The 15050-nt window shown below is 43.4% G+C and overlaps 1 protein-coding gene across 3 annotated transcripts in view; it reads left to right on the top strand.

Annotated features, from left to right (window-relative positions):
- CAMK1D (calcium/calmodulin dependent protein kinase ID) overlaps positions 1-15050 on the top strand; it is a 408286-nt gene that overhangs the window by 155603 nt on the left and 237633 nt on the right. For all 3 annotated transcript variants that reach the window (XM_087420821.1, XM_004425363.3, XM_087420822.1), the window contains exon 2: positions 1639-1770. In XM_087420821.1, the coding sequence (XP_087276947.1) occupies positions 1639-1770 (132 nt within the window). The remainder of the gene's footprint in view (positions 1-1638; positions 1771-15050) is intronic.

Below are 15050 nucleotides of genomic sequence, written 5' to 3'. Positions count from 1 at the left end.
CTTGGGTGAAAGCCATTGGCAGTGACCAAGTGTCACTGGGAATGTCTGAGTCCATGTATCACTGTGTGATAAATCTGTTGTGGGTTTTTATGTGTTTATATTTCATAATTGCTGTTCTGACTGGTTCCAGAAGGTTTCTGTCTATGTGAGGCATGTGGTACTGTGAGCAGGAGAATCTTACGTGGCCAGTAATTTGTGGATTTGGGCAGAAGATCCTTGTTCTGACATTTTCCATTTGGTTCTTTTGTGGAATGCCTACCTTCTGCCCCTCAGGTTGGTATAATTAGATACAGACCTTGAAGATAGATGGACTTGTCTCACGAGAGTTCATGTTCCAGTAGGAGCGCTGTCCTGAAGACTCACGGTTAATTGCACTAAGTGGAGTGAATTCCTCTCACTGGAAAGGATTTTGAAATATATATTTGTCTTCGTTTGGTCCATGACAGATGCATATCCCCAGCAGATGAGTAAGGAGAGGGAGAGAAAAGTATGTTCTCCTTGCTCAGGTATCTCTTTGATGTTGACTGAAGAACAAAGGCCCCGAGGCACCGGTATTGGGATGACATTGGTCCTTCTGGTGGTTTCTTTTGATGCAGTAGAGTTTGTCTCTAATTATAACTGTGAGGAAGCCATGTTTAGTGTCTCTCTGAGGAAATAAGTGTCGCTCCTGAAAGTCTAGGGACAGAGAATGACTCAGTGGGTCGTGATTTTCCTTGGGCCGCATGCACAGAGCCCAAGTTACTGAGGACTGGAGTGGATAATGGAGGAGCCTGTTTTTGTTCCAGAGTTATTAGGGAAGTTCTGCCCCCAGGCACTGCCTGCTGGCAAATAGAGGAGGTGGCTGGGGGGGGGCGGGGGGGACGACAAGGTGGCATTGAGGCGCTGGCTCTGGGGCTCGCTGACCACAGGGGACCTCTCCGGAGAAATGGGCTCTCTGGACCCAACTATCCTGGTTATATTTTCAGTTTGTTGCTCTGCCCTCGTAGAGTTAAATTTATATTTTCAGATAGGAAAGTCTCCCCAACTCAGGGCATTGTGTGTGTTTTTGTTTGTTTGGTTTAAAAAAGAAACAAGCTGCTCATTGAAGACTTGCATGCCCCTACCAATTAATTCACCCGTGTCAATGCCACGTGTTGCACCAACTCACACTTTAATTACATCCTTACCTATCTGTGAGAATTAATTAAATGTTTGCAGAGTGCTCTGAAATTTTCTTGGGATGAAAGGGCACCCCGTGAGGAATGTAGAAATTTTAGTATTACTTGTCTCATCAGGGTGGGGGTGCTGACAACTTCAGATGGACATGATCCTTCTCTGCAGGAACTTTCCTGGGAACCTCCATGTTTGCTCCAAAGTGACTGTTGCAACGTTGTTCTGCGGGGTGGAGGTGGCACTGGGAGGTGGCCAAACCCATGTGGACATCCACGTGTCCCTTTGCACAAGGGCGCATTTGCCTGTGTGTACTTGTTTGCATAACAATATTTGGTCGGGAGTGATGCTGGATAAAAAAATAGCAATAATGCTGGTGGTCGTTCTTGTTATTATTGTTCAGACTTTGGTAGTGGGATCGGAGGAGCCATTGTGGAACCTGAAACTCCTGAATCTGAGCTGCCTCTTTTCCTCCCTCTTTGTTCACAGCGGGGCGTTTTCGGAAGTGGTCTTGGCCGAAGAGAAGGCGACTGGAAAACTCTTTGCGGTGAAGTGCATCCCCAAGAAGGCGCTAAAGGGCAAAGAAAGCAGTCTAGAGAATGAGATCGCCGTCCTGAGAAAGTAAGTGCCCAGGGGGACGGACCCCCTTCCCCGACCGCCTTTGGATGGTCGAGTCCCTAATCCAAGGGAAGGAGAAGGCTGCCGGGAGCTGGCTCTGTTAACCATGACTGACGTCACGTAGTGCATTCAGAGCTCTTTTCGTATATATATTATCTCATAGCATTTGCAGTGGTCATTTGAGATAGTTATTATTTCCAAGGGATGCAGCGGTCAGGCGGACTTGGTTGTGAACTGAGACCTTATGCTCACTCTAGCTGGGTGACCGTGGGCCTGTTACTATACTCTGCACCTCCTCCGTAAACTGGAGTTAATAATGTCTCCCTCTCAGGGTGTTCTCAGGATTGAGTGAGATGGTGCTTAATGAGTGTTTGTAAAGTGCTTTCAACAGCACCTGCTACATAGTAAGTGCTCAATAAACGGTAGCTGCCGCCACTGCTACGAGTATTATTATTGTTTTATTGTTGTTGTTGCTTTATTTTATAAGAAGGAGATGAAGCTCAGAGAATAAGTCATTTGTCTGATGCCTTGTAGCTCATATGTGGTATTGCCTGGAATACTAACTCCACCAGTGTTATTTCTACACTCTGTGATGGGTCTTCCGATCTCTGTCACACACATGGCACCTGCACCCACAAATTCCATACGGTTCACTGCTTAAGTGCTTCACATCTTCCTTGAGTTTTATTTTTGCTCCCCATGTGTAACAGAACCAAATCAAGATTTCACCTGCAGAATTATAGCACACACAGAACCTTTCTGATGTGGCTGAATCCACCCAAAAGATGATTTCTCATTAGCATGGTATCCAGCCTGCTCCCCATATCATCATGATCAAACCCTTCCCCTGTGTCTCACAAAGTTTGGGGGAACAAACCCTTATATGGTACCTGCTTTTGCATGTTTGGAGTGTATCTGAGCATTGTGCTATGATATTTTTAAGAGCTTCTATTAATAAAAGATGTTAGACATAGCCTTGAAATTTTTGGGGTTTGGAATCAGCACATAGCAAGAATCACTGGACAGATAAGCAGAGCAGAGCAGAAACAAGCCTTGTAGGGCCTCAAAACAAAATGTCACACTCCCTGCAGTCTTCCTGAATAAGCCACCTTCCAACAGTGCCCGGTGAGTGATGCTTTGCTGCCATCAGTACAAACCCAGCGCCACCAAGGTGGTGGGGACAGTCCGTCCTGTCCTGCAGCAGATGTGTTGTGTGTTCCAGACGAATGGGTCTCGATAGCTCTTTTGTGTAAGGGTTTTTGCTTATTGTTTGGTTGGTTTCTAGGTTCCCTGGATTGTCTGTTAGGGGCCCAAAGTGTTTCAGATTGTCCTGTGGAGGATTGCATCAGATGATTCTGTGGAAGAGAATTTGTGAAAACAAATTACTCTAAGTGCATTAGCATCAAGCAGGAAAACACTATGTTAATGAAACATTTATTTAAATTGCTCATTTTCTGATATGAAATCAGCACTCGGAGAAGAGGGTATTTGCTGGGTATTAAGTTGCAGCCACTTTGCAGAGATTTGACATTTTAGGTGGAATTCTGGGTGAGCCCAGAGCCTTCCAGTGCTTCTGCCTTGGGTACAGGAGTTACCTGCTGCTGAATCGAGAGTGGTGCCTTTATTTTTATGTGACTTCCTCAGAAGCTTAGAAACCACAAAGCCCGGGAAGTCAGTTTTCATTCTCCGTGTTATTTTCCATCTACATGGGCTGGGGGCATGGATGTGGACTTCATAAGCCATCTTGATTTATGCCACAGCCATTCCGCTTTAATTAGTGTCTCCACCCTGTGCCTCACCCAAGTAGTAACCCCAGGGAGAGGGCATTTAAAAGCAGGGAGGGCCAGGAATTGGGAATAACTCATTGTAACAGTTTCTCACTATGAGCTCTTGGAGTACCTTGACGTGTGACCCTTCTTTTGGGAATAATGAACAAAGAAATGATTTCTCAGGGGATAAGAAGGTAATATGTACCTCTGGTACTGATTTATTTTTTGTTTCTCTGCCAATGATTTACAAGTGGAATAAGAGGCAGTTCCACATCATAAGCAGCCAAAAGCAAAGTCTATGAGTTGTAAAGAAAGTACTTTTGGAACCACTGTTAGAATGCCGTCATTGAAACATTCATTCATTTAACCAATATTTGTTAAATTCCTCTGCTTCTGGGGGCACAGCTAAGGAACAGGTAAGATACAGTTCTTACCTTCCAGAAGCTCACAGTTTGTTACTAAATAAGTGCACTAATGTAGATGCTGTGAGAGAAGTCTGACGAGGGGCTCAAGGGCTGCCCAGTTCCTCCATTAGGGTTGAGTGTGAGAAAAGGTTTCATGGAGGAAGTGAGTCCAGACAATGAGCTTATTTTGCTGGGGACAGAAAGGCAGAGGGATATTCCAACCAGGAGGAGCAGCCCGAACAGAGGTAAGGAGATGGTAGGCAGGCTGGTGTGCTGGGAATTCCACGTAGCTCATCTGACTGGGGCAGAGGGTTCCAGGTGAGGCGTGGGAGACCAAAGGTTGGAGAGGTCAGATTGTGGGGGCCTTGTATACCCCGCTTTGGACTTTGAACATTGTCCTGTAGATAGTAGGGAGCCATTGAGGGGTTTTAATGACAGGAGCCACGTGTTCAGGATTGTTTCGTAAATATTATTGTGGCAGAACTTAGAAGGATAGATTGGAGGGGGCAAGAGTCAACACAGGGAGAGCAGTTAGGAGGCCATTGGAGGAGTCTGGGAAGCAGTGCATTAAAACAGGGGCTGTGGGTTGGAATGGAAGAGACAAATATGAGGGTATGCACAAAATGGAATCTCGAGGAATTAAGGATTTGGAAGGAGTAGGGAGAGGGTTAAGAGAAGATAGGATTCGAGGATGACTACCAGGTTTCTGATTGGATAACTGCGTGGATGATGACCTTGTGAACTGAGATCAGAAATACAGGAGTAGGAGGGCAGGTGATGAGTTCTGATGCAGACGTGCTGAGTTTGAGGGTCTTGTGGGTGGCTGGGTAGAGATGACCAGTTGACTATGGAGGTCTGGAACTCATGTGTGATCTGGGCTTGCTGGATGTTAAAGGTTTCTGAAACAACATATAAAAAAAATCTTTTGGTGTTTTCCATAACTAAATCATTGTAGATGATTACCGAAGACACCTGCTTTGTTCTGAATTCTGCCACATACCCTGGTCATTTGTATATTTCTGCACTATTTTTCATCCAAGTAGGCCCATCTGAGAGACTGCTTGCCCTCCTAGTGCTGAGTTTATTGCAGAGTGAGAGATTTATGTATTTCATTGGATTAAAGTAATGTAGCTAATATGTCCTTAAGGATGGCTTTATACTTGCTCTGAAAATGGTTCCAAAATGAATTTTCTACTTGATAAGTAGATATTAAGGCAAGCTTGGAGGGAATCAAAAGTGACAAGCATCATAGTGGGTGGTTGCTATGCAGCAGAGAGAGCTGCTGGTCTGACTTGGGCATTCAGGGGGCAGGATCTGTGTGGTTCTGCACGAGCTTTCCCCGGAGGAATCATTAGCTCCAGTCCCACGCATAGAGTATTTTATGAATACTCCAGTATTATGAAATCTCACATCATCTACATACCTTGGCTTGGATTATAGAGCTTATGGTTTCGGTGGTGTTGTTTACTCAGAGGGCCGGCACTACGCAGATCTAATTTCAAGGCAACACATAAAGCATTTTTGGAGAAGTAGAAAGGCAAATCTCTAAACAGTCTGCATTTAAATGAGGGATGAAGAGAGAAGGAGATGCATAAAGCTGGAAAATGGGAGACGGGAGAAGTGAACCAGATGTATCTAGCGTAGCCTTTTTACTAATAGTCGGGGAAACAGGCTCAGACTGTTAAAGAAGCATCATCTGAATGAAACGTGGCACCAGAATTCAACATGCTCTTCAGATGGTTGCTCGGTAGGCTGCAGAGATTATGTTGCCTGAAGAAGGGGCTTGGGCAGGAATTGCTTTTAAATTGCATGTTCCCCTCCCTCTGGGTACACTGGGAACCTCAGCTGGTGGTCTCTGCCTTTTTCTCTCTAAATCAGTGGTTCTTGACGCTGGTTGCACATTAAAATCACCTGAGATGCTTTTCAGAACATCCTGATGCCCAGGCCCCATCCTCGACCAACTGAGTTAGACTTGGTGGTTATGATGGGCACTGGAAGTTTTAAAAGCACCCTCATCCACCCACTGATGCTAACACACAGCCAACTCCGTGCTGAGGACAGCTACGTTAGGGCCCTCGCCTCCGATGTCACCTCCCTGAGGATGAAGATGCTCTGCGTGTGTCCAGGAGTATGGAAAGATGTGTGCACATGTGTACGCACAGACACACAAACACACCAACACACCAGATGTTTCCTTTAGGAGAGAGGTTTCATTCAGAGGACTGAACTCAAATGTGGTCCCTTTTGAAGAGCTGGATTTCGTTATAAGAGAAGGGAATTGGCTTGAGCCCCTCATCCCATCAGCGGGGAGCAGGCACCCGCCACTGGCTGGGTTCCGCAGTGAGAACCTGGCTTTTTGATGGTGGCAGAAGAAGCAGGGGCATCGTGGCCATTCCTGGCCTGGAGAGGCTGGAGTATAGGGGTTGGTCGAATCAGCACAACTCAGTGCCTAGCATCAGGAGGGGTCAGGGTGCTAGACCCAGCAGATGCCAAAGCCTGGGATTCCCTGCGGCCAAGGTCAGGATAGATTGCAGGTAGTGTGGTGGGGCTGGACCTTCTGGAGGGAGAGTGGGTCAGCACCATAACCAGGCGACAGCAGGACTCCAGAGGCCTCGTGCTCCTTGCAGTGGCTTGATTCTCTGGTTCTCTTGGACCAGACACGTTTCTCTCCATGCAGCCTAACTGGAGGGAAGGCACTCAAAGGAGGAGACAGCTGGTTTTATATTAAGTAATAACCTTCAGAGAAAGGCTTCTCTGTAGATTAACTCATTTAAATCTGGCTTGCTTCTGCTCCCACTGCTTTGTTCTGATGGCAGGCTGGCCCTGTTCACTTGTTTAAATCACTGCCAAGTGCCAGTTTATTGTGTGTGTTAGAGAAACATACGCTTCAGTAGAAATTCATCGATTCAGGGCGAACAAAACCACATTTCCAATGACTGAAAATGGCTAAGCTGGGAAAACTGATCCTTGAGTTTCTCAGGCGCCAATGCAGCTTTTTAAGGATCTATCTGATCTGCTTAGAAGATGATGTTCTAACATAGAGAGACCTTTTCTCTGGAAAGGTAGAATTGGAATTAAGGACACAGGCAGGAAGTGTGAAAAGTAATGGCTAGAGGCCGTATGATAACAAATAGGGAGGTAGGTATATCTTTTATGATCCTAGATCCCTTGACTATCCTGGAAAATCCATAATGAAAGTTCCCTGAATTACAAAAAAAACATGCAATTCAAATAAACAGGGGTTGAGGGATGTGTAGGTTATTGGTGGTGGTTATTGTTGTTGTATTATGTGTGTGATTCAAATCACAGTCTTGGCAAGCTTGGAGCATGACGCTAGGCTCGCTGGAATGTCGGCACAACCCATCCTGGATCTGTTCAAACCAGGCTCGATGAAAGCATCAAATCACAAAGAAGATTTGACACTCTTCCCTACAGCCCTCCCAGAGACCTGATCTCAGAATCTCGCCTGATGTAGGGTACGTCGTCCTCCTCTGCTCTGGGAGCCCTGTGGATCGGGCTCCTGAGTGAGGGGTTTCTCCCTGCCAGGCAGACAGGAAACTCAGCTTTGTTCGGAGCACCGTTTGGCGGTCATTGTTATTTCACCCTAACAACAAGCATGTATATAAGAAATAAAATGGGTCTGATGCCAGCACAACTTTACAGCAAGGGAGGATACATTTGCTGCTTCCGAGGGGCCTTCACGTGGTACTCTGTCCGTAGCGGATAATCCAGGAACATTTTTTATTTCATTGGAGATCCAAAATCAATGATTAGTTCTATCAGTTTCTTGAGCATTGCTTACAGAACCCCACGAATGGAAGGGAAGTAGAATTGGTGGTGTCCCTGACTGCAAAACAAGGATGTTCAAACCAGCCTGAGCAGCCATGTTGGTTTATCTGTCCCGTGACCGTGAACTGCTGGGGCCTCTCTCTGCCTATGGTTTCTGCTTCCCAAATATTGCATAAAGCGTGGGTCTCATGGAACGGTTAGTCTCCCTTTCTTCAGTCCTTGCTCCCACAGGACTCTGCAAATGAGAGTTTAAATGCATGTCTGTGTGGACCCTCCCCACCTAATTCCACAATGTCCCCTGCTTGATAGAATCCAGACTCCTTTGTAAACAAGCCCCTGGCTTTGTGATCTTGCCCGGGTTCATCTCCCCACCCCCATACCCCATGTTTCGCTTTAGTTCCCCCGAAAGGAACAGATGATTCAGGCCTCTGCTTCTCCCTCCCTCTTTCCTGCTTCAATGTGCTTGAGCCTCAGTTCAAGATGCCCCCTCCTTCAGGATTGCCCCGTGATTGTCCTTGCCTGGGTGGGCCCTTCCCTCTGAGACCTCACAGCACCAAGGTCTACCTCTGTCCCTGCTGGCTCTGTGACTGTGAAGTCTGCTTCCTGAGACTGTGGATTTCCTGAATCCAGGCTGAGCTACAGGCATGATGGTGAGAATGGAGGCAAGGGATGGGGTGGGGCGGATTTCACAGTAGAAACACGGGGCTTGGCTTTTGACTCAGCGAAGAGGGATTAGAGTAAGGAAGAAATCTATGCTGACTTCCAGTTCTCTCTGGCTTTGGTGACCCAGAGGATAGCAGGTTCATCAGCCAATATGATGCATTCTAGAAGAGGAGGCAGGTCATGAGAGGAAGATAACTCTCCTATGGCAACAGAGCAGGCTTAAATCTAGTCTGGCTGTTCCTACCACCTTTTCTGCTATATATATTACTCTGTAGATATTTAGAGTCGTTGAAGAAACAATGTGTTTTATCACACTTTTAGAAACAGTGTCAATTATTTGCAAGTTTACTTCAGTGTGCCATCTCCCTGCCATCTAATCTGAGTATGTGCTTGGGGAGTTCAGCCCTTGTGTGAATTAGCTGGTGGTTTAAATTCCTCTAATAATAGATCTTGGCAAATGTTTTCCCCCTTCTTCTGTAAACTTACTTAGCTAATGATTTATACAGATTTCACATAAATGATTCCAACAGGAGTGTATATATATCTTTTAGCCTAATATTCCTTAAAAAGTCTGAATAGCTTATATTGAGGATGACACAACACGGAAGATTAAATACAAGGAGTCCTGAGACAGACTAGGATGGCAAATGCAGAAAAAGAAGTAAATATACACCAAAGGGTTGCTGTTAATCTTTTTGGTTAGAATTTAGGTTGTGTCAGTTCTGTTTTCTATATGGTTTTGGCATTATTTATAGGAGTAGAGAAATGATTTTAGTGGTTTTGTTTATGACTCATTTTTCTAGTTTAAACTATATATAATTTGGTGAATAAATTTTATTTTACATACTTGAAGTCCAGGGTTATCATTTGGGTGGTTGAAACAGTTACCATTTTAAAGCTGAATAACGGACTCGTTTTCTCAAAGTCAGCTTAAAATTGAGGCCAGAGTCCTAGGTAACTAGTCTGAAGTTTTTAGGAAATATATAATTAAAGGAATCATTTCTAAAGTAGTGTTGCGTGGAATTTGGTAAATGGGATTTAACATCCATTTTTATAGCCATTTGCATTTTTCTTTTATAAATGTGTAAAAAATAGTGTTGATGATATGATTCAGATCTGTGGTAGATATCACTGGGGCTCCAAAGACATGCAAGGATATTTGTAAACAAATACAGTGTTACGAAGATGTGGTGTGTTCGTTCTTGTTGAAGGCTACAGAACTCATGTGCTAAATACACATGCACGTACATATGTGTATATGTGCATATTTGTACACACATGTATGCATTACATGTATATATGCATATATGTGATATATAGATATGTATATATACACATTTACACACATTTTAAATACATTTCAGTTTTTTTATATCTTTCCACTGAAGAGCACAAATTTTCTTTTGCTTAATTTAGTAACTATACCCCCAAGGCTGTCAAAAATCTGCTGTCTGGGTACCTAAATAAGATATTAAGGCATATGAAAAGCCTTTTTAAACTTGAAGATGTTCAAATGTTAGGGATTATGCAAATATTACGCATTACCACTCTCATTATACTATTGTAAGAGCTCAGAATATCTCTGGGGAACTAAGGGCAGCAACTATTGTATCTATTTTAGGAGAAAATAGATAGGAGAAACTGAGTGCAAAGTGTGTCATTGGGGTGAGTGATGGAGCTGGGGAGACAGCAAAGAGCTTCTCCCTTGTGGAGATGCTCTCCATCTTTTAGGGTACCCGCCTTCCCTTCTGTTAGGAAACTGCTACTGGAATTTTGGATGCTCTAGGAACAACTGATAGGAACCGAAATCTTATGACTCCCAATGAATACTAAGAAATAGATGTCAGTAGATTTCAATAGATAATAGATGTCAATAGATGTTAACAGATTAATTGAAATAGATGTTAATTATTTAAATTAATAGACTGATAACTCTAAAATCAGAATTCAATCTTTTGTCCCAACCTAATCAACTGAAATCTAGAGCAGTTTATATCTATTCTTTGAGATTTAAATCCAGATATTCTCATTTGTCATAATTTAGAAACTAGCTGGGACTTCTACAAGCGTTGTTTTATGTAAGTCTCACGATAAACCTGTGAAATGGATATTATTGTCCACCTTTTATCCATATTTTATTTATCCACATATCCACATGAAGAACTGGGACTTATTTAAGAAATTTCTGGAGGCCACATAAATCGTAACGGGTAGAGCAGGGACTCAGACCCCAGTCTGTCTGTCTTTCCCATTCCCATTATTCTACCTGGTGTCCCCATGGTCTGTCTCTAAGACAGGGCCACACATTCTTGATGTAGGCAACAGCCCACTGCAGGTAGGGAGTGCTCCTTAATGGTGAAAGAATACATCTCTAATTGTCTATTTTATACACCTGAGAGAAATTATTGGCGACCTGAGAACCAACCTGCCTAAGTTTTCATCTGACTACACCACTCAGAAGCCGTGTGACCTTGGGCAGATTATTTCAGCTCTGTGCCTCCATTGTCAGGAAAATGGGGATATTAGTCCTTGCCTCACATATTTGCTGTAGGGATTAAAGAATCAATGCATGCGAGACACTTAGAACAGTGCCTGGCACATCGTGTGGGCTCTCCAAATGTTTGCTGCTTGTATTATCATGGGTCCGGGGGGTATCTTGCTAGACTGGAATAGGCAGAAGGTGCCTCCCAGAGATCACCTCCCACGGAAGCAGGAAGTCTTGCCTGCCTGTACGCGCCCTGTGGGAGGGAGCTCAGGGATACCCTGCCAGCAGAGGACACAGAGGCAGCCGCAGTCAGGTGCTGGCCCCCATCCAGTGGAGAGAGTACTGCAGTGATAATACCCAGTGCAGCTGCAGAGTTGTCAAGAATATGTCACCTTTACTATTTTTCTTGCTGGAAAAAACCATGAAAATGGATGCTCTCCTTGTCTCTCCTACTGTCTGTGTCCTGTAACATTAGAGTCACAGAGCATTAGAACTGGAAAAGGAGCTTAGAGATCTTGGTCCAGTTGTCATGCCTCCTAGATGAAGAAACGGGTCTAGAAGGGTTAAGTGACTGGTCCAAGGTCACACAGCTAACTCGAGCAGATGTGCAGCCAGAATGATGGTTTCTGGCCTCTTCATTTAGGACTCTTTCCACATAAGCACACTGGCTCTTTTGTAGAGCATCCGTCAGGAGAATGCAAGAAAATAACTCTTCCTTATTTTTAAAAGCCCGTTGGTATGTTCGGCAGGGACTAAAGACTGCCCCCATAGCTTGGCCGGATTCCAGTAGGAGACACTGAATCTGGTTTCAGAAATTCCCTTGGTGATTTCAATTAGATGTGCTGTTCTTTCTGCCTTCTCCTCCTTCTTGGTGATACAGTGTTGCTGTGGGCTGCTGTGATTGCTCTCCTGTTCTGCCCCAAGCTGCCTCTGGTTCTCTGGAATTCACGGATGAGCCTGTGTTAGAGATGAAACATTGGGATTGCTTCCTTCCCATTTCAGGTGTGTTTGATGACGTCAGCCCTTTGTGCCAGTTCCTTGTCAACAGAATGAGGAAACCACTCCTCCAAAGTGCAGTGGGAAGAAGCCAGCTGCAGACTGTGGAATGATTTGGAAAATATGGAGAGTGCCACTCTGGTGTGAGGTTATAATCCAGGAAACCTCTTCCACTCTCCCCATCCCCCTGCAGGCCAGAGAGGCGTGCTGAACACCTGAGTCCTGCTCCTGTTCCTTCTTTGCCCTGCTTGACCCTTTGCCCTCTCTGTACCTTTCTGGAATGTTCTAGAAACAAAGGGACATACAGTCGGGGACATCAGAGTGGGTTTATGGGACATTGAGTCGTCCTGAGGGTGGCCTAGGGAAACTGGAATAGGAAAGGGAAAGCCACTGAGCAGAGCCTGAGTTAACCACCACAGAAAGGTATCATTTGCGGGATAAACCCACCTGTTCAAGAAGCCATGGAATTTTCCTCAGTGGCTGATTTTTATACATCAGTATGTAACTCTTTCTAGGTGTAGAAGTAAACCTACAGAAAGAAGTTTTCACTCAAGCATTAGATATTCTTTCTAGTGAGTCTCCTTGCTCAGAGCAAAGGGTAATACAGCTATTTCTTTAAAATGAATGCTTCCCTGGGCCCAGTTAGGTTGATTTGTTTGATTTGTATTTCCAGAAATCCAAACCCAATTCCGTAGCTGTGAATGCCTGGTGTGTTCTTGTTGTTGTTGTTGTGTTTGTTTGTTTAATCCTGGTAGGGTCCCCTTCAGGATAAAGCCACTTGATGCAGCCACTGGGAGGGTGGCCTTAAAGAATGGCAGAGTACAAATTGAGTGTGGTGCCTTAGATCTTGGGGGGAATGTTGGTGATATCTTGTATAACATCAGACTTGGGAGGCAAATCTGTTTGTGAGCTCATCTTTCTGTTTAACTCAGTAAAGGTCCCGTCTTCTGTTGGATTCAGAACACAGAACATTGTAGGTGGATCCTGGAAACCCCCACAGCTGCTGTCACTCAGGTTTTCTTTTAGAGATGTCAGTAGAATGGTCAAAAGTTTGATTGACTTGTTCTTGGGCCTGGAGTTAGTTAGTTCCTCCCTCTGTCCCTCATCTCTCTCTATTGTGTTTGTCATTTTTTTTTTTCAGAGTGCTTCATTTCTTAAAACCTTGTAGAAGATTGTAGGAATAGGTCAGTAAGCTAAATCTTACCCACCAACAATATCTATGAATAAGTTGCTTATTGTCACTTATACCTCAATAAAGCTGAAAAAAAAATAAGTTGCTTATTGATATAATTTCCCGGAGGAATATGGCAAGTAGTTTTTACTTTCTAAAACATAGTCATTTAATTAAGTGACACAGTATTTCATTATGCAGACTTGGATGCTTTAGCTCATTTAGACAGTTTGGGGACAATCATTATTAAGTTATTATGAAGTCTATTATTATTATTATTCAGTATAACTTTTCCAGAAAGACAATATCCCTCTTTAAAAAATAATTTAGAATGAGTGGATTTTTTTCTTTTTGAAGACCATAGTGTCAAGCAGTATAGTACAAACTTCTGAATGGAAACTTTGTTCTGAAGAAACTACTTACACAAGAAATATGCTGGAATATTTTCACAATATTGTTGCTGAGTTGGCTGAACAGATGGCAATGAGACTGCATATATATCTCAGACTCCTGTATTCTCTCTACTTAAGAATTCAATTAGTACATACATTTAATCTCTTTTTACAGTAATGAGCTGCATTCACTTACTTGCATAAATCATAATTTTTTTAATGAAATAACCCATAATACCAATATATCATTTAGAATTTTTTCATTGTATCTTTTTTTTGAATGGTATCATCTACCAAATTTATTATATAAAATCTTGTTATTTGGAATTCAGTTTACTCAGGATAGAGATCCAGTTGAAATTTATCTTTTCTGCTCCTCTTAAAAATTGTGTGGTGAGCCTATTATAGAATAAAAAACACTTATGAAGGTATTATAAAACCTACCTAGAAAAATGAGTATTTCTTGAAACCAGTGTGCTACATGTTGGCAATTACCTTTTCACCTAAATAGACGTGGCCTTGGCCCTGGGTAGCTGTAGGTTCAAGAGTCTGCAAGTACTTGAAATAACTCAGCTTCCTTTAAAAATATTTTGTAGCTCCGACTTTTAAGTAATTTAGATTTGTCTTTTTCTAATTACTCTGAATTGGAGACCTCTTAAATCTGCTTAAGAAGGCCGCATCACGCTTGCAAGATTGTTGATATTCTCCTAGCCTTTAATTCTTCTTTTCCCCCTTCATTTACCTCTTCAAGATGTTCGTGTTGTGGTCTCCCCTCTGGCTGTATTCACATCCTCTCCTCTGCCTGGAATGCACTTCCTCTGGCCTGGTCTGGCCTCAGCTGGGGTCTCATCTTTTGGTACTTGGCTGCTCAGAGTGTGGTCCACAGGCCAGCAGCTCAGCATCAGCATCTCCCGGGAGCTTGTTAGAAATGCAGACTCTCAGGCCCCGCCCTGGACCCACTGAATCAGAATCCAGGTGGTTTGTGTGCACGTTTACCCTTGAGCACTGGTCTAGGAAACTTTCCTTCAGAAACCAAGATGATTTAGCTGCCCCTTCTGGTGTTTTACTCCCTTCTAACACTTACCATAATATAGAGTAAGTGCCCATTTCTTCATCTTTCTTTCCCACTACAGTGAAAGCTCCTTGAGGGCAGGGATGATATCTGAGATCCAAATGTATTTCTAGTGCCTGGCAGAGTCCCTGCTACATAGTAGGTTGCTTCATATGTTTTTGTTGAATTGAATTATACGAGTTTCAACAAGAGGGAAGATGGAGGAAGACAATATGTATTCTCTTTCCTTTAAAAAAATCAAAATGCTTTATTTCCTTGAGTGAATAGAATCTTTAAGTATTTTGAAAACATAAGACATGTATCCTAGCAGAAATGTTTTTGAGAGTGGCAAATTTGTATTCATTTCAAAGATGGAAATTGGCACTAAAAAACTGAAAAACAAAAAGTTTCAATATAATACATTAAATCCCTAGTGGAATTGGCACAGAATTTCCAGTTTCGTTGTCAGTTCTTCTCAGATGGGACACATAATAGTCTCTTTTAAAATGTAGATCGCAGAGGGAAATGTGTGAATGGCATGCCAAAGACATGCCCCTATTGTT

The sequence above is a fragment of the Ceratotherium simum genome, chromosome 32 (assembly GCF_057802395.1).
Source record: "Ceratotherium simum simum isolate JZ-2026a chromosome 32, ASM5780239v1, whole genome shotgun sequence".
Lineage (NCBI taxonomy): Eukaryota > Metazoa > Chordata > Mammalia > Perissodactyla > Rhinocerotidae > Ceratotherium > Ceratotherium simum.
The sequence above is the reverse complement of the archived record's forward strand: the minus strand, read 5'-3'. Positions and strand labels throughout refer to the sequence as shown.